The 19,955-nt window shown below is 44.0% G+C and overlaps 1 protein-coding gene across 1 annotated transcript; it reads right to left on the reverse strand.

Annotated features, from left to right (window-relative positions):
• Nucleotides 1–525: 525 nt before the first annotated feature.
• LOC309327891 (acyl-CoA (8-3)-desaturase-like) lies at nt 526–16,855 on the reverse strand. The gene is made up of 12 exons (XM_081837507.1): nt 16,559–16,855; nt 10,364–10,474; nt 8,892–9,089; nt 6,638–6,739; nt 6,077–6,205; nt 5,788–5,845; nt 5,063–5,139; nt 4,411–4,508; nt 3,345–3,441; nt 3,018–3,097; nt 2,511–2,636; nt 526–1,670 (listed from the first exon to the last, which is right to left on the reverse strand). Exons 1-12 carry the CDS (start codon nt 16,778–16,780, stop codon nt 1,619–1,621), a joined length of 1,350 nt encoding a protein of 449 aa, XP_081693633.1. The 5' UTR covers nt 16,781–16,855; the 3' UTR covers nt 526–1,618.
• Nucleotides 16,856–19,955: the final 3,100 nt, after the last annotated feature.

Consider the following 19,955-nt stretch of genomic DNA (forward strand, 5'->3'; position numbering starts at 1 on the left):
TCCAATTATCTTCTGTTATTCTAAAGCAGCAATGCTGCAGCAAGCAAAGGCTCCAGCAGCTCAGTCAGCTGCTTGTGGCTGCAAAGCCAAACTGGATGTTTGTGACTGTTGCCAAGGAAACAAAGGGGCAGTCCATTCTCCTTATTGAGCACAGGATGTGAGCTCAGTGTGTGTCATATGACCTGTACAGGATGTACATGGGTGGAGTTTGGAGTTTCTCTCTGTTTGTTGAAGAGAGCAGACATCTTTTACTGTATGACTGCTAAAGACAGGAATAAAAGCAATGTAGATACATTTCTGTCTGAGTCTGATTCCCCTCCCTAGGGATATGCAGGGAGCAGGGAGGAGGAGAAGTAGTTGGTGTGTTTTTCTCACACCCTGAGGAAAATCGCTGGAACGGACCTCGTGTGTTTTTCCTGCCGGGAGTCGCCAGAGGGAGGTCGAAAGAATTCAGCCGGTGCCTGGAGAGATAGGCACATACCTCTGACCGAGCCTGAATACTAACATCTTCATGATGCTAAGCTGAACTATATTATCATGAGAAGCAAGAACTTTAGTTTGGGAGAAATGGAAAACGGCTTTGCTTGCTCAAGAAGCCTGCTTAGGACTTAATGAAAAGATTTCTGATAACCACAGAAAATTGGATCTTGCTTAATCATTGTTCCCTTTATTATGAAACTTGAATGACTGAGTGCTTATCAGTTTGGAAACTAAATGTGGCCACCCCCAAAATAAGAAAGTGTTTGATTTGTGCCATGAGTTGTGTCATTGTGTAATTTGTCCCATTATTTGGAGGCAAAACCTCTGGGTTTACACTGTCTCCCCAAAACAGCAGCTGTCTTCAGTGCTTCGTGTCTTTGTTTCAAAGGAGCAGGGTGCTGCTCCAGATCAACAAAAGCTATGGCACAATCCTGGATTTCTCCACTGAGGAGGAAAAACTGGAAAGGGAGGGCAGGGGAAAGAAGAGATTGGCCTCAGAGCTGGAAAGCCTACCAGGCGAGATGAGCGCCGCAACCCCAGAGTCGTTTGCGACTGGACCTAACAGTTAGGGGGTCCCTTTACCTTTACCTGGTGCTACTGCCTCACTCTGCCTGAAAGCTGGGCTGGCTCTAGGTCAACTCAGTAAATGCAAACCATGCTTTTGTTTGAGCAATCTGTGGAGTTCATTCAGTGGAACGAAGAAGATTCAATCTGGATGTTCAAATCTGACAGGAGCCTGAGACATTTAAAGGACTGTGCAAAGTCTACTAAAGGAAAGGATCAGGGTGTAAGGACTCAGAATGGTTGGGAGGCTGCTTGTCCTAATATACCTTTGAAACTGTTGTTGCAGGTGGAAATACAGAGGAAGCAAAGCACCGTTTCCCTTTCCCTATCTCTTCATAAGGTCTCAAAGTAGAACGAAGGCTCTTTTTCATTTTTCATTCCCCCAGAAACAGAAAGGGGCAAGACGGCAGAGAAGCCACCCTTCTCTCTCTCTCACTCAAGTTCAGCTCCAGCCCCACCCCAAACTCCTAAAGCTTCAGAGATCAGCAGCTCAAGGTGTGTGCGCCAGGGAAGAGGAAGAACAGGAGTTCACAGTTCAGCACAAGGCGATTCGTCCCCAAGGTCCTCTCTCTCCTTAGGCGTGGATATAAGCATCCAGCCAGTGTTCCCCAGACGCCTTCAGCGTGCTGCAGAGGAAAAAAGAAAAGGGCTCTCATTAATCCTCAGCTTAGTTTCAGCTTAGTGCTTGTCTTTCTTCCTTGCGCTGTTAATTTCACTTTTAATTTGCACACCGCCTTTCTGTATTACCGTCGCTGAGATTAGCTGAGATTCCTGCATTGCAGAGGGGTGGACTAGATGGCCTTGGGGTGCCTTCCAACCCTATAATTCTATGATTCTATACACCAGGCAGTGTAGAGAAACAAAAGGCAGTGCGAAGAAGCAACAAAGACTGCACACCTTATAACACAATCTGATCCAATACAAAAGTGTCATAATAAAAACATAAAGCATAAGCAACTTAAGCCAAATAAAGTGATATTCAATATTCCATTAGAATATAATAGCATACAATAAAATTAAATATCAGCAAATAATTATTGAACAGAAATTCACCCTCAGCAATTACAATAAACAATACCGTATTTTTCCGTCTATAAGAAATATATAGGTATTCCTTATGTACTCATGTATAAGACACCCCCTATTTTTGGGAACTCCAAATTAAGAAAACTTCCCTCAGCACTACCCGTGTATAAGACGAGCCCCAATTTTACGCCTAATTTTTTGGTAAAAAAAACCCTAGTCTTACACACAGAAAAATACGGTATCTGACCTATAATCAATAAAAATAACAGCAGACCATAGCCTGTATAACAACACAATACAAATTGAGAATCAATTTACACAACTTCTCTCTTCCCAGCTGGTTCTGTTGTTCCTAAAGTCAGGGTTTCGAAAAGGCTGCTAGGGCTGGAGGATGGGGGGGGGTACAAGGCAAGTGGGGGAAAGCCATTAATTGAACTTACTGCAATATATCTGCAAAAGCCGTGAGCAGGGGCTTGCATTGGTACTTAATGCCATGCTTAGCACAGAGGGATTTCACCAGAGGAGCGACCTTCCAATAATTGTGGCGAGGCATTGTTGGGAAAAGGCTGTGGAAAGAGAGCAAGAAAATGGTTTCACATGGGGAACCAGTGTGGTGTAGAAGTTAAAATGCCGCACTAAGACTTGGGATACCAGGGTTCAAATCCCCACTCAGCCATGCACCTCACTGGGGGAGGTGACTTGAGTCAGTCTCAGGCTCTCAGCCTAACCTACCTCACCACCTTGAGCTCCTTGGATGAAAAGTGGGGTGGAAATATAAACAATAAACCAGTAACAGAGCCTTCAGTTAGCCAAAGCCATCCCACCTCTGTTGAAGTTCCCTAACCCTTTCCCACCCAATATGAGTATGGGATGTCATTTACATGAAGGCCTTTTCCAGACACATTCACACTGTGCCAGCGTCTCTCTTCCACATGTCACATACTCACTGATGCTCAATCTGGAAGTTCAGGTGCCCCGTGTACCAGTCATTGAACAGGGATTGATCCACATCACACGTTGCTGCGAGCTAAGTGAGAACGAGAAAGGAGACAGACTGTTAAATGGCCCGGCAAAGGGGAACAGCTGCCTCCAGAACCAACCCCACCAAAATGTGACCATGGCAACTGGGCCATTTGAACAACTCTCTCTTCGACGGAAATGTAACCTTGCCCTTTCTAAGGAGGCCATGCACCTGAAAGCGCAAATGGATGGCCGAACCTATCAGATGAAAGAAAGTCATTGTCTCTGGGAGGAAGAAGTACATATTAACTCACCTGAGCAGACACCCAGTCCAAATTCTTATCATAATCGATAGTCATGGGAATGTGGTTCATCTGTGAGACCCAGAGAAACCAAGTGCTTTCTAGGAACCTGGGTAGATCAACACAACAACAACAACAACAATCATCATTGGCCAATACCACCTCATACAGAATGAAAAGGGCTAATTCTTTCAAAGCAAGTTTTTTCTACACCCTCCTTCCGCTTACAAGGCCCTATTCCCTTTCTGCTCCTGTAGGAGTGATGAGAGTAAGGGAATAAGAGGAGCAAATGCTCCATGGGCCTTCCTTAGGCCCAGCAGACTTACTTATGGGAATTTTCCAGTTCAGATATCTCTGGGATTTGTAGTTTTTCCAAGGCCTCACAAAGAGCCTGGAAGACCTGGGAAACTACGGGATCTTTGCCTTGGAGCTGTCTGTTATTGTTTGTATTTCATCGAATTGGCACTGCTAACTCCAGAGGAGTCTATTAATAGTTAGGCAGTCTCTTATGTCAGTGAATGAACCTTTTTGCCACTGAAGAACATTACATGGATACTGAAGTTTCAATTTTTTAAAAAAAACAACAACAATCACACACCAGATGATAAATATAATGCTGGAAACATATCGGGTGAGATCTCTTAACAAATGTAACAAATTTGTGCAAGGACTTCTGCTCACACAGCAGCACTTATGCCCCCCCAACATTAGCTGGGGGGGGGTCAGAGGTAGGCCCAGAACAGCATGTGTGGGGAGGGGAAGGGGATTGTTCCATCTCACAAGGTGATGTACTTTGTGCAGACAAAATGTCTGTAACTGCATGGTGCTGACTTCCACTCATCTCTGTATTTTACCTTCCCCCTATCTGAATGCAGAGTAGGGGGCAGAGGAACAGTCTCTCTTGGGACTGATGGACACTTTCTTGGACTGCTTCGCTAGGCCAGGTCAGGGGAGATCATCTGCATGACGGATCTGTTCACGCTGGTTGGATAATTTGAGATGCAAAGGAAGCACTTTGTACATGCACAGATGCCCCCGCCCACCCCACCCATGAGCGTTTTGCATACAGATTATTTACCTGGCCAGCCAGTAGAATGCCATGAAGGTCTTAAATCCCATTAAAGGAACAAACATGAGACAAATGCGGATGTTGTAGAACACAATGAAAGAAAACTCCTGCCAAAGAAAACTGGGTTAAGGCAATAAAAAAGATTGAAAACCGCTGCTTTTGTATGGTGCAATTATGATGGCTTCAAAGGCCATGATGCCGTGTGACTCAGAGCAATGTTTGCATGTATGGAAACACCCTGGGAACGGCATCGTGTTAAGAAGAACTGCCTCCATGGTATGGAAGGGGATCAGTATCAGTGCAGATGGGACACATGTTTCTGCACCGGGGTGGATATTATGAAAGGCCGTACAATTAACAAATCAAAGGAATGAACAAATGAAAATCTCATGGACATTGGTCTTCTTGGTTACTGTAGATCTATTCCGCCCTCCCCAAACTGACATTGGCTCCAACATACACAGGCCAAGTGGATTTGTTTACTCTGTTAATTCACGAAAGTAAACTCATCCTTCATGTGACACAGAAATAAAATAATGATTTCTCCAGTGCAACTCTGGTGGCTAGCTGTAGGCAGCGCGGACACAGGACATCTGCATTCCACCATTACGTTATTATCCATAGGGGAAACAGTGCAGTTACAAGTTCACAGATGACTCACCATCCATTTTTTCCTCTGAATTGCGAAGCGTATTATAATCAGCTGCACAAATACAACGAAAGTCATCGGGGCTAAGACTATGGAGAAAAAGGAAAGCAAACATAAAACAAAGAGGAGTATTTTCCTTCAGTTGTAATAACCAAGCTATCCAAGCCCCTAAGTATTTCTGGGTATTTCTCATCTCCCAGGTAATTCTGGAGCAATCATACTGAGCTAAATTTAAGTTGGAGGGGGTGTCCCTTCAAGATCCCCTGCAGCCTTGTGACTCTAGAGCTGTTTGATTTGCATTTGTAGAAATGGACAATTTTATTTTTTTAAGAAATGAAAATGGTCAAGCTTGGCATAATTAAAGAGCTGGCCTAGAGCAGGTGATTTGTTGCCATAGGAGCTCAAGGGTATTTGAATTTCATCCCTCCTGCCCTGGCTGGAGGTGAAGTCAGGAAACTGTGTATCTGAGAAACAGAACCAAAACAAAAACAAAAACCTCAAGAGTTTTGAAACTGAAGCTGAAAAGAGACGGAGCAGCTCGACTTGCTTTGTGGAATTGGTGTCCCCCCTTCTAATCTACTGCTGGAGTTTTGATGCTGTTAAATTTCTTTCTTATGCTCAGCTTGTATAAATGTGTGGGGAAATGCTACTCATCTCCATTTTTTTTTTTTATTTTGTTTTGACCATGGCAGACCAACACGGCTACCTATCTGTAACTGGAACTGAGAGAGACTCACGGATGAAGTATTTGTGCTGGTGCTGGTAAGGCATGTATTTCTTCTTCTTCTTCCCAAGCTGCGAATGGAGAGCAGAAGTAATGTGTTTAAACATATGTAACAACTTTGCTGACCTTTTGTCACTGCACAGATTTTTCTTAGAGAATTTGATTCAGGAAAGAAGCCTACAATATACGTTTGCAACATGAAATTGGCTTCCATGGCCATGTTTGCACGTAAGGCGAAACCAAACCATGGCTTTAACCTACTGCTCCTGTTATCCATGGTGTGCATTCCCCTGTCTACTCACCTCCTCAGAGAGCGGCTTCCCCAGGCTGAACAGGAGTGGATGCATGTTGAGATCTGGGTCCTTGCGGAAGCAGTTGGGTTTGGCATGGTGCTGGTTATGCATATGGTTCCACCAGCTGGGGGGCCCTCCCTGCAAACAGAATAAAAAGGAAATTCCACCAATTTTTCATTATTCATGTTGGTGGTGTTTGGAGCAACTATGTTATGTGCTTATTCCTGACACACAAATTGGGAAGAAAAATTGTCCAAAATGACAACGATGAGAAAACAGAGAGAGACAACTTCAGCCTCCTAGGGCACTCTGATGCATAGCTGTCAACTTTTCCCTTTTCTTGCGAGGAATCCTTTTTGGAATAAGGGAATTTCTCTTTAAAAAAGGGAAACGTTGACAGCTATACTCTAATGTTGACCTGAGAGTCACAGTCATTTAACAAAGTATTTGACGAGAGTATCAAAAGTGAAGTTACTGAACTAGAATTTATCAGGAAGTTTGATTCTATTCCTGCTTAGCTTCTATGAGTTCTAAGCAGGAAAACCCCCACTCTCAATACTGGGCTCTTACTTTAAGTATTCCTGCCACAATGTGGTGAGCCAGTCTATTCCACTTGGGCTTCTGAAAGACGGAAACATGCCCAAGATCATGCTGAAGAAAGCCATACTGGATCTGGAAAGCAAAAAAGCAATACTGTATCAATACATGTTGACAGGCTATTTTCCACAGATGGGTTAGTAGGAACAAATGGCTCACTCTTTCACTAAGACTTGGGAAAAGCAACAGCAGCTATCCTACGTACTCTGCCCCTGTTTAGTTCCCCACACATTTGCAACTGAAATTGGCAGGAAGCCTGGGCATTTTCATCAGAAGGAGAACTGGTTCCCATGAAGTTAGTACTATAGAAAAGGGCACTAGGCCTTCCTGCATGGGTATATATCCTCACTTCCCACGGTGGCATAATAAAAAGGCTTGCCTCATGAATATAGCTTATAAAAGTTCAGACACAACAGAACAATGAAATGGAAGATTTTAAGTATTACAGTAGCATTGTGGAAGCCACAGTCCATGGATTAATCCCACGGTATGGTGTAACTTTTAAAGGCTCACAACTATGTAAACAAGGCCAGTCACACAGATCTTCACCTTGAAATCATCACCTCCCATACTAGCCAGGCATAATATTTATGATAAGGACTCATTCCATTGTAAATGGCTCTACCAAATGGCCACTGGCCTTTCAAGGTCAACAGCTGTGTGTGTGTGTGGGGGGGTGAATTCCTAGAAAAGCAACTCACACAGCACTACCATAACATCAAAGGGTGCCAGCATCTCTTTCCAATGAAGCAACTTGTTGCTATTTCTCTGTTAACAACTGACTTTTTTTTGCCTCAAAATGAAGAAGAAAATGCTGGATTGACATCTTTATCAATCTACTGTGACTCCAAGGTCTCCTTCCTAGACAGTCAGTTCCACCAGTTCAGATTGCATGAACATGCATGTGAAATTAAGAACTTTATTTTATTTTTGCCTTGACATGCATCACTTCATACTTGTTTACACACATTGAGACCACATGCATTTTGACTACAAAGCTGTGCCTGTCTAGCTGGCCTTTTGCATGGAACCAGCAGCATTGCAGAGAAAACTACCTTGGAGCTGCTGGCATTCAGAGTTCTACCAAACAACCCTAATTTTGCTTCTGGGACCTCACAACTACATTTCCCCATGCCATTTGTGCCAATGTGCACCGCAACCTCCCCATCACTATCTACTATGCTATCTACTACTACTATCTACTATGCTATGCTATCTAGGTGACAGGTGATATCCACAACCTTCACAACAGACAAGCAATAAATCCTACAGCCTACACACCGATCACACACCCAGTTGTCAAATCGCCCACTACTAGGATCACTCCAGCTCTGGAGAAGTTCTCTCAGGGCAGGTTTTCTTTAGATCAAGGAAAGGTTAGGCAGCACAGTGCGTCCTGGCTTCCAGGCCCTGTTGCTGAACTTGCCTGGCTGTTTAACTTGCTTTGACACTTGTCCGCTGGGGCTCCCTGCAGCTTGTGGAGCTGGCTCCTTTTGCTAGGTTGCTCTAAATCAGTGTTTCCCAAACTTGGGTCTCCAGCTGTTTTTTGGGACTACAGTTCCCATCAGGGCTGAACACTGGTCTTGCTAGCTAGGGGTGATGGGAGTTGTAAATCCATAAACAGCTGGAGACCCAAGTTTGCTGGAGACCCAAGTTTGGGAAACCCCACTCTAAATTTATATGCCTAGCTAGTTCCTCCCAGCTGCTGTTGCAGTCAGTAAGGTCAGGTGTATGGCTGAAATTCATGAAAGTAGGGATTTGAAAAAGGGAGTAGTAGTCTGGAACAGTGGATGTTGATTGACTGGACAATGGGCAATAAGATGACTGCAAATTAACTCCTTTGGGAAATTTTCTTATTTTAAAACTTTTAATAAAAAATAAGTAGCTTTTGCCTGTTGCTGAGCAGAGCACGCTTTTAAAAGTGCAAGTTTAGCTGTAGTTTTAAGTGGTACCTTGAACTCCCACTTTGACAAACTAGACCAATTTTCAGCTGGTAACATTAAATTTGTGTGTTCAGGTTCCCAGGTTTGATGCCTGATAACTCATTTAGTAGGGATGTGAAAGTCACTGTAGGCAGTATTTAGCTAATCACCATGATATGCTGAAATTCCACAAGCTATGCCAAATGCTTAGGGGGGTGAGGATATGACAAAGCACTAAGACAGGTAACTGGTCCAGAATAGTCCAGACTGAATCCTGCTGCACACAGTAATGCAGACACATTTACCTGTGCAATGGTGAACAATGCTACACCAATGAGGAAAGGGGTCCATGTTTTTCCGAAGTACCAGATGACGAGCCAGGATGCAATGTCTATCAGGAAAGCATGCAGGAACATGAAGGCGAAGAAGGGATAACTGGCCTTCAGGAGTCCAGATCTCTTCACTGTGCTGTGCAGCTCACGAAAATCTTGTATCAGCATATCCTGTGAGAAATGACCATGGTTAAGTTCCCCCTTCACAAAGTACATGCATCTGATTCAAACTGTAGCATTACTACACTTTCTCTAGAAAGATCACGATGGTAACAGAGAAGCCAAGCCAGCTGGTCAGGTCTCCTTCAACAGGGGGCGGGATGGGACAGGACTCTAAGATAAGAGGGGCATGATGATTTCAGGGCATTGTCTAACCAGGAGCAGTGGAAAACCACTCTCTGCTCTGTCTCTCCACAGTAACTTCAAGGAGTGCAATGAATGGATTTTCTGTAAGAGCTGAGGTTTTTGTACCCAGATGCCTCCTATGCTGTTGTTGGCATCTGTCTATCTCGAAAGACAATGGAATGCCCAGATGTCAAGACCCTGACTTCTCAGCCTCGCTGATGTGGTCCAAAGGAAAGCAGAGCAACACACTTGGCACCAGCTTGGTTGCTGGAGTTGCCAGAATGAGGCATCTAAGATACCATCCAACTATCTTAGGGACTCCACTCTGGATCTGTTTAGGGTTTACTCCTTAGCCTTTCCTTCTAACAAAGATATCCCGCAAGGCAGCAGAGGTTTAGGGCCAGAATTTCCCTTCTCTGCCTTCTTGACCATGAGAGCCACTTGTCCGTTCCATCTGCCAGAGCCTGTCTTCGCATGCAGGGGAAGTGCACTTGGCATGCTAGTTGCATGTAAATCCAACTAGGAAGCAGGGCAATCTCACTAGGCTCCAACTCTGCTTTGCTATCCTCATCTCCTTCCATGAGGATGAAACCCAAAGTGTGGAATGCCTTTGCTCCTCACATGATCTAGACCCTCAGTTTTGCAGGGTTCTAAATTGTGTGGGAAATCTCCCCATTTTAGACTTCACCCTTCAACTCATTGAGGTTTATGGACAGGGCCATAAACACAACTTTACTGGTGACCAGTGAAGAATGGGGCAGGTGCTTAGTGAAGGATCAAGGCAGAGAGATTTAAATATCCAACCAGATCCCTCCACCACCTACCCAGTTGCACAAGTTTATGGTTGTCTCTTCCATGGTGGCTGTGTGCAAAGCCATTCTCTTTCACATCACTACCATGGGGACAAGGGGTGAGGAGCAATATTGAGGTTCTAAAGCATCATGAAAAGTGTACCCTTAGGGATCCATGGGGCCTAAGCCACCAAAGGGAAATCCTGCAGCTAAGTTATTTGGTATCTACAATGTGCTTTTGCTCAATTAGAACATGTAAAGCATTTTAGTCCAGTGGCTTTTGCCATGCACACCACATGGAAAACTTACTTTTTTGGTGGGTTCACAGCTTGGTTGATCAGGTGCCAGCTCCCCAATTAGCAGTGAGCTCAGGTATTTCTTTACTAGGTCCTCATCCTTGTGGAAAGCGGTGAAGGCATCCTAAACACACACACACACACACACACACACACACACACACAAACAATAATGTAAAAGGATGTAGGGGTCTTAGTACACCACAAACTTAACATGAGTCAACAAAGTTATGCAGGAAGAAGAAGAAGAAGAAGAAGAAGAAGAAGAAGAAGAAGAAGAAGAAGAAGAAGAAGAAGAAAGAGCTGATGTTATTCTAAGCTGGATGAACAGAAGTATAGTGTCCCAATCAAGGGAAGTAATAGTACTGTTCTGTTTTGCCTTGGTGAGTACTGGAGTACTGTGTCTAGCTCTGGGCACCAGAATTTGAGGATGATATTGACAAGCTGGAATGTGAGCAGAGGAGAGCAACCAAGATGATCAAGGGCCTTATGAGGCAAGGTTGAAGGAGCTGGGTATGTTTAGCTGGAACTGAGAGGAGCTGCACACTGAGAGGAGATATGATTGCCATCTTCAGATAACTAAAGGGTTGTCACATGGAGGATGGTGCAAGCTTGTTTTCTCCAGCTCCAGAGGGTAGGACCTGAACCAATGGCTTCAAGTTACAAGGAAAGATATTCTGACCAAACACCAGGAAGAACTTTTTGACAGTAAGTGATCACTAAGCTCATTCTGGGTTGATCATTCCATTTTTGTTTTTATTTTTTGACATTCTAGAAAGGACTATCTAGCAGGATATTCTTCACTGAATCCTATGATGAAATGAGATGCTTGTAATGAAAGGGCTGGTGCTGTGCTATTTATATTGTAATTATTGGTATGGTTTTAATAGATTTTATATATGTATATAGTTTTAATTTTATCAATGTTTTATGGTTTTTTAATTATTGTTTTTTCTATGCTTTTAGCGGTTCTTATTTTTTTCTTTAAGCTGCCTTGAGTTCCCTCAAGGAAAGGTGGGGTATAAATACATATACAACAACAACAACAGCAACAACAGCAACAACAACAACAAATGAACAACTATATTTTATTTCTGATAAGTAAGTTTCACGTTTTGCTGTAAGTACTTGTGAAGCCAGTGATTCACAAATCAAGACTGGCATACAGTTCCTGTTAAATGAGTTAACAGAAACTAGAGGTCCAAGATTGATGGTAATGATCACCCATTATGATGTCATTTGGTCTGATCTTCAGGAAAGCACACTCTCCTTTTTTAAAAATTTTCCATGGGCCTCCTTGATTTTTGGTTCGGGCAAACTATAGTTTGCCATAGAATCCAAACCACAAACAATGGTTTGCAGTAGTCCTCTGGAGCAACAATTTGCAACCAAAGTTTGCTCATTCAGATGTAACAGGAAACTATGGAAGAGAATTGAAGTATACAAGGAGAGAAAGAGGGAGCACATCAGCCTAAGGAAGGTCAAGCCTTTGTTTAGCATTACATTTGAATTAGCCCTGTGAAGAGACTACCCTAATTAACTGCATTCAGAATTCAGCATCAATAGAATCTCAGTGGTCATTCAAAATAAACAAAGCAAGTGCCTTGACCTTGTGGCTGAAAAGAGCTCAGAAACATGTGTGCCTGGTGAGGTCTCAGAAGCCAAATGGGCTGAGCACAAGAAGCAATGCTGAGGGTTGAGGATGTGTTTGTGTGTGTGTACAGAGGCTGGATCTAGACACATCAAAGAAGCATTTCAGTTTAAACAGGGGAAGCAGGTAAAGTAAACAGGACTCCAGGCCACTATCTGGTGGCAATATCACATATACAATGCATACAAATAACTTTTAATGTAACAGTCTAGCTGAGTCCAAAGGCCTTCAGGCAGTGACTCTTTGCTTATGACTGTGAGTTTCATAACCAGCAAGAAATCTTCCACCCACAGATGAAGGTTTCTGTAGACGCCAGCAGAGTTTACACAATTTCTCAAAGGAGCTTCCAAACTTCAGAATGAACTCACTTTAAAATGAATCACATTTTATTGTACCCAATTCCTTTCTCACGTCACATTTCAGTTTCATCAAACACCTTTTCAGCTACATATACAGTGGTGCCTCGCAAGACGAAATTAATCCGTTCCGCAAGTCTCTTTGTCTTGCGGTTTTTTCGTCTTGCGAAGCACGGCTATTAGCGGCTTAGCGGCTTAGCGGCTATTAGCTGCTTAGCGGCTTAGCGGCTATTAACGGCTTAGCGGCTTTAAGAAAAAGGAAACAAACTCGCAAGAACTCACAAGACGTTTCGTCTTGCGAAGCAAGCCCATAGGGAAATTCGCCTTGCGGAACGACTCAAAAAACGGAAAACTCTTTTGTCTTGCGCGTTTTTCGTCTTGCGAGGCATTCATCTTGCAAGGTACCACTGTATTACCAAAAGTTCAACAGATGGACAGGCAAGAAGTCTTTCCGTGTTTTCTTATTCCCTCAGAGGAGGAGACATGAAAATCACAGCTAAAAACAGAAGGCACTTGAAAAATCATTGAAGGAAGAACATAGTTATTATTTTCTTCATAAAATGTATATACTGCTTGATTGTAGAAAAAACCTCAAAACCTCAAAGCACTCAGCAATGCCCTAAATGGCAAACCCTATGTTAGTTATAGTTTTGGTGGGTGAAGTCAAATGCAGAGGCATTCTGAGCACTGCCCCCTGTTGTCAACATGAGTCAGTGCACATCAGTATCTTTCCCACCCGCATTGATTAAAAGGCCAATTTCTGATTTGGAGTGACAGAGTACAACAGCAGTGATGTAAACATGGGTTCTCCTACCACACATGCTTCCTGCTTCCATTGGCCCATTCTTGTGGAGTACTCTGCCAATAGATACAGCAATGTGTCTTCTGTGCCAACTTTTAAATACTTGCTCAAACCTTTTCTATTCTGCCAGGTCTATGCGGGCAATTCAAAACAAATCCTTTCGCAATGGTTGATGGATGTTTAACTTTTTATGGCTTTTACTGTGTGGTTTCATTTTTCGTTGCTGGAAACTGCTTTGATTTTTTTAAAAAAATCACATAGTGGTATATAAATATATTTAGAAGTAATATTCAAACAACCCAACACAGCATGCATCACCAGTCAGAAAACTTTTCTAGTGTTGTGCTTACGTGGCACATCAGATGCTGCCGTGATTCCATTATAGCTGCTTGCACTCAAAAGTGGTGCAAGGAATACCTTCTCCTATGTTACGTTGTGCCATTAAAACAGTACATTCCAGCCTGATGACCCCTCCAGATGTCACTTCATGATGATTTGTATTCACAATGATATTGGGGCACTTTTACACAGTCCTGCTTTCAATACTGTTTGTGCCTGCAAATGTTTTGGGGGCAGACTGCCTGTTTCATTTCCAATCAGCACACACCCTTTAACCACCTGCTGTAATCCTGGAACTTTTTATGCTACTGATGTTCTGGGTTTATTCTTTTCTCCCTCTTTTGGTGGTGCACTATAGGGTAAGCACATCCCTCCAGATGGCAGTAATACAGTAACACTGGTGAAGCACTGGAGAACAACTAACCAAGTGGCATGGCGTGTGGACAGTCCAGTGTAAATTCACTACTAATGCACTATTATTGCATCAAGGACATGTTGAAGAATATACCCACAAACAACAACAAAACAGTCTGGAGGGGCCCATAAGTCAATTCATTCCAGCTTAAGACATACGCGACTAAGAAAAGTCTAGCATGACCAGATGTCATAATTATGCATCAGCCTCTTGTTCATGTTCTCAGAAGCGATAACATCTGTAAGCCTGGATATGGCCCAGGACATTTCTCTGCCTGAGGTAGAAAGCCCAATGACATCTCCTCCTTCACCCACCCAGTGTTGATAAACATATGGCAGCAATCTTAATATAAATGGTAATTTATAGGCTTTTAAAAGTCCCCTGCATCCTACTACCTGAGGCACGCTGCCTCACTTGCCTAATGGTAGGTAGCCAATGTTTCATTCCTGTTCGTATTACCCTGTGGGTATTAAACAGGTGGCCAGGGACTTACTAGGGGGAAAGTTGGTCTGGCTACTCGCTTCAAAGAAGACACCTTTAGGCAGTGTAACTCCACCACAACTTTCTGGATCCCTGTGAGGGTGGCTGTGCATGAATGTGAGCACCTGCGTTATTAGTTAAACCCATTCTGTAAATTGCTTAAACGTCCGGGAAAATCCAGATGTACGGCAACCCATGTCAGAAGTCTAGACTTTTCCCGTGAGGTGATGCTCAAATTACATGCTGGGTCAGAGCCCCTTTAGTTGCTGCATTTAAAAGACTATGGGGGGGGGGCATGATTGGACAAAAACGGGGGTGGGGTGGGGGAGGTCAGAGGCATGTGAATTTCTCAAAGAACCCCACCCTTCAACTGGAACACTGCATTGTGGCGCCTTCTTTTCTCTCTTGGTGCACCGTGGTATTTCTCCATCTCTATTTCTTTGTCATGGGAATTTCCTCACAAGGCAGATGAGAATTATCAGACAAAAATTGCACCAGGTTTTATGCAAATTAAGCTGCAACGCTGTACACCCTTTACCCAGGAGTGAGTCCCTCTGAAATCAGTGAGGCTTACTTCTGAGTAGACATCAGGGAAACGACGGCTTTTCAGATTTAGGTAGACTTTAACTCTCATCAGCCTCAGTCAGCATGACCAGTCGTCAGGGAGAATAGGAGTCACAGCCCAGCAACATTTGGAGAGCCACAGGCTCTAGGATTGCACCATGTCAATTAACACCAACTTCAGCTACATGTAATTTGAATAAACCTGTTTTTGTGGGTGCCAGAATGTTCATTTGGTTAGGAACAGAAAATATATATGTAAAAATAAAATACCTTTAGTTTACTTTGACATGCAAGAAGTGTGCTAGAAAGTGTGCCCAAGGCAAAATGAGAAAACTTTAAATCACCAAGGTCAATATCCGGCTCATAACTGTTCAGTCAAGACAATCCCAAACACAACATCCTTCACTTACACTATTCTTAATCTCAGGTGGTGTTTTCTAAATTTTAATTTCAGGTGTACAACAGATTAGTATATTTCACACTCTGCCAATTTAATCTGCAAAGCTAAGACATTCTGTAGTGAAATATAAAATTGTGGCTGTAATTCTAAGTGTACTTACCAGGGTTAAACTCAACGAAAAAGAGCAAAAACTACAATCCCAACAAATATCAGCAATGCTACATCAGTTCTCTTAGCTTCCTACCCCAACATTACTCAAATATTTTGGCTGAGGAGACATCCTCAGTCATAGTTTCTCACAGGTATGATAACTCTGCTTTTGAGTCCATATGAATCCTTCACACACCTGGGCTTCTTTAAACCACCTGGAAGTCAGGCAATGATATGTAGAAAGAATTATAACCAATTATGTTGAGAAGGAACTGCAGACTAGCTTTAGTCACCCATGCCAGCCAGAATTTAGCTTCCTCCTCCAGCAAGCTATTATGGGGTGGGCTTTTCTGTGCCTTCAGACCCTACTTCTAACTCTTGTTTCCTACAATAACAGAAAATTGCCAAGGAAACTTCATGAGCATATGAAGAACCTTGGTCCCTCTAGCCCTGAATGCCTACAGTGCTGTGTCCTCCAGAATGTCAGGCACAAGTCTTTTCCAGGTCTGCTACCTGAGATCCTTGGAGATGCTAGGGGTCAAATCTGGGATGTGGTCCAAGTAAGGCAGGGGTGGGTGTGCCTTTTTGACAGGGAAAAAAAAAGATATTTATCTCTCTCCACCCTTCTTGCCAACTTCAGCAGGTGGATGGGACCACCCATCTATCAATCTTCCGATGACCTGATGACATCAGGTGTCTGAGAGGTGGGTGATCTCAGAGGGCTGCAGGGATGGATCTGCTTTGCCAATGCATTCCCTGCATTGAACTCTCCCCTCTCCAGCTATTGAGCAGAGGGTGCAACCCTGGGTCTGCTTTGCCAGTGTGTTTCTTGCAGGGAACATGCTGGCAAAGATGCACCCAGTAGGATCGAGCCCCATCCCCATCAGCTGATGCAAGCCAGTGATGTTAGACTGCCATGACCTCATGGACCAAATGGGATCCCCTAGCAGGTCTATGGGCTGGAGTTTCTCTACTCCTGATTCAAGACATGTGCTCTGCCACTGGGTGATGGTCCTTCTCCACTGCTCTCTGCCCCGCAATAAGGTCTCACCGTGGCATCTTGTCCAGAATAGTGGCTGATGACGCGCCTTCCTCCAGGGTGCCGCCAATAGAACTTGCTGACATCGTAGACTTTCCGGTTGATGACCAGCCACCTCTCTTCCTTGGAGTTCCCTTTGCCTGAGCGGAGTCCTATCTCCTCCCAGGTGAAAAGCTGTGGAGCATCTAAGCAAGGTTCCTTTCCTCCTAGAACAGTGCCTGACTGTGGAGGCATTCTGACTGACAGTGCAGCACCAGCTTCTCCAGCTAGTTACTGTACTCTTTATCCGGGTTGGAGCCACCTGTTTCATGTTTCAGACAGGTTTATATAGATACACACACCTGTTGCAGCAATCCAACCCACCACCCAGGACATTCTGTTACTTCAGGCATTCTCTTTCAAAACAGCTGCCTTTCTCCTGCTCCTCCCCTTGGCTTCCTTTCCCCATAATTCTGCAAGAGTCATGCCTGTGCATCCTTCACACCTACTAGACCTCAGAACTGGGAGAACGAGCATGTGAATAATTGTCGCTTTAATAAATACAGCCACATACATAGAAGCCATTTATCTTTGGGTGCTCTGAATTGTGCAAGAGTCATAGCTTCACCCCAACAGAAGTTTGATATTTGCCAGCCACCATCACAGATCACTTCCAGAGTAATATTGCTTCCTTTTCCAAGCAACAGCATTAAGAGAAGAGAACATGGAGATATAATCACAACAATTATGCCACAGCGAGGGACGGGTGAGAAATTTAAAGTTTGTGTTTGAAGCCAAATCTTCCTGTTGCGAAACATTATGAGAATTGAAACACGGTCATCCTTTGATACCTGCAGTTTTTCAAATCATGCAATTCAGTTCTCCAACCATTGTTTACGAAAATAGATATATTAGGGGAAAGTGTGCATGAAAATGAAAATAAAATGAAAATAACACAGAAAAATTGTATTATATTGGGGAAACTTGTTTGCAAACAATTGTATGTTAGTTAAAATTGTGTATAAAATTGTATTAAGAGTAATTCACATTAAATTCCACATGAATTTTTATTAGGATTTTTTTTTTTAATGCAAGTTGCTGCAGAAATGTGGATAACTGGATTTAATAAGCACCAAATGAGAAACTGAGAGAATAAAAAAAAACCCTTATCCCTAGCCACATATTGCTCCAGTGAGTGAAAAGAGCTAAGTATGTGTTCCCTCAGAGAGCGCGTAGCTTTTTCACTCACTGGAGTGATATGGGGCCACCTCCCATCCATCTGTTCTAGAAACCACCCACCTCAACATTATCTGAATTGAGCATCAGTTTGTTGGCTCTCATCCAATCCATTACTGAGGCAAGACAATCATCCACAGCCACACCTGTGCTGTGTGTCATCCACATATTGCTGACAACATAGTCCAAACCTCTGGATAACCCCACTCAGTGGTTTCATGTAGATGTTAAACAGCATGGGGGGTAAGACTGAACCCTGAGGAACATCTCCATGGGGCAGAATAGCATTTCCCAAGCATCACCCTCTGGAAACAACCAACCAAATAGGACTGGGAACACCACAAAGCTGTGCCACTCACCCCTAAGTCAGACAGCCGCTCCAGAATGATACCACTGTCCTGAAAGCCACAGAGAACATTGATGAGAATTAACAAGGACACATTTCCCTTCTCTCTCTCTTGGCAAAGGTCATCATACAGGGCACCAAAGCATTTTCTGTACCAAAACCGGGCCTGAAGCCCAGTGGCGGAGGTCATGTTCTGGCACCAGGGGGCGGAGAGCAGGCGGGGGAGTGCCTGGCGCGCATCCCGGGGTCATGGTGCGCCACCTGTGGGGGTGTGGCGCCCAGCGCGGGCGGGGACAGCAGCTGCGATGGCACTCCATCAAATCAGAAACCGGGACGTCCCTGGAAAATAGGAACATATGGAGGGTCTGAGACACACACACACATTTAGGGACACGTACAAAACTCCTTCATACGCATACATATAGAGCATACACATACAGAGACGTCCACCCCACCCAGCTGATGCATGTAGGTCACTGAAGGAGGAGGCAATGTTCTTTCCATGCTGTGGGGATTTTCATTCCCATTACAGCCACAGGCTATGAAGAGAAGATTAAACCTCTTCGGCCAGCCTAGCATAATGAGAATGAGCGAAAGTCAGACAAGTCCTGCCTAGGTCTGCACCCTATTCTCCCTGTAGCATCACTACCACCTCCAAAATATTGAGTTTATGGCTCATGGGCCACCAGCTAAAGCTTGGTGGAGCAGATCAGGCCTTCAGACTGCACTTGTCCCAACTTGTTGGGTTCAGTGGGGCTTGCATCTGAGTAATGATGCTTCCAAAGAACATTAAATCCTTGGTTTTAAATACTACGACATTAACTTGTTATCCTCATCTCATTTTAATTAGCAGGTAGACTTTATGATCCTCAGGTTTTTCTCCAGGTTGCATGTTAAGGGGGCAGTTTTTTCAACTCACAATCCCCTCCATCCACCAAAAGGAAGAGGCCAATTGCTCTGGCAGGCTGCAATTTATCCCGTCCCAGGTCCCAGTGCCCCTTTTGGTCACTTGGTCCTGCACCCAGGGGAACACCCAAGACCTCCTGCCACCATAGGTCAAATGCGTGGCAGGTGGATGATCCAGCCTGCCATTCACCGGTTCACTAGAGTGGCTCAGGGCCTGTCCACAAAACTGCCTGCCTGGGAGGGCAAATGGACCTTCTTCAACCCACAATCCACTCCCTTGGTTCTGGACACCACTGTTCTCACTTGAGTACACTTGCTAGGAGAGTTACACTACATTTACCTCTGAAATGATATAGGAATCTGTGAATTACATTTTAACTAGATTTATATTGTACATATCTAATCTGAAAGATAATGATTTTTATGGAAAATATGTTTTCATTTATATGATGCAAATGACAGGTCCTATGTATCAGCTGTAATCTTATTTAAAAAGCTGTCTCATCTACTTTTGGTGTGTCTCTTTGGGATTTAAAAAAATATCTGGCAGGGTAGATATATGTGGCATTATTTGCTAGATGGCTTTGAGCAACCACAAGGTTCCCTTTAGGCTTGGCATGTAGATCTGGATGACAAACAAACTGGTGGGGCCATGCTTTGCTTGTCAAGCTCATATACTCAATGTGGCAAGGTGAGGCAGTTGCCTCAGGATGGCAGGTTCTGGACAGCTAGGGGGCAGCAGATCTGACCTCCAAGGAGCATGCTGCTCACCTCCTTTCCCCCCTTCTTTTGCTGCATGCCTATGGCCCACCTGCCACCTGTCCACTGATGCCCATTCATCTCTAACCTCCTTCTACCCCCAGAAGGGCAGGCACATTGATGCGGGTGAGCTGTGGGTGAGCGGCCGGTGGGTGTAGAGGTTCTGGGAGTCTCCTGGCCCAG

This window comes from Podarcis erhardii, assembly GCF_964252035.2.
Source record: "Podarcis erhardii genome assembly, chromosome: 1".
In the NCBI taxonomy this organism is placed as follows: domain Eukaryota; kingdom Metazoa; phylum Chordata; class Lepidosauria; order Squamata; family Lacertidae; genus Podarcis; species Podarcis erhardii.

Coding starts and splice junctions, on each gene's coding strand:
- LOC309327891 (XM_081837507.1), bottom strand. CDS start 16,780: ATGCCTCCACAGTCAGGCACTGTTCTAGGAGGAAAGGAACCTTGCTTA. Junction 9,090..10,363: donor GCTGTGAACCCACCAAAAAA/GTAAGTTTTCCA, acceptor CATTTCTCACAG/GATATGCTGATACAAGATTT. Junction 3,442..4,410: donor GCATTCTACTGGCTGGCCAG/GTAAATAATCTG, acceptor TGATCTACCCAG/GTTCCTAGAAAGCACTTGGT.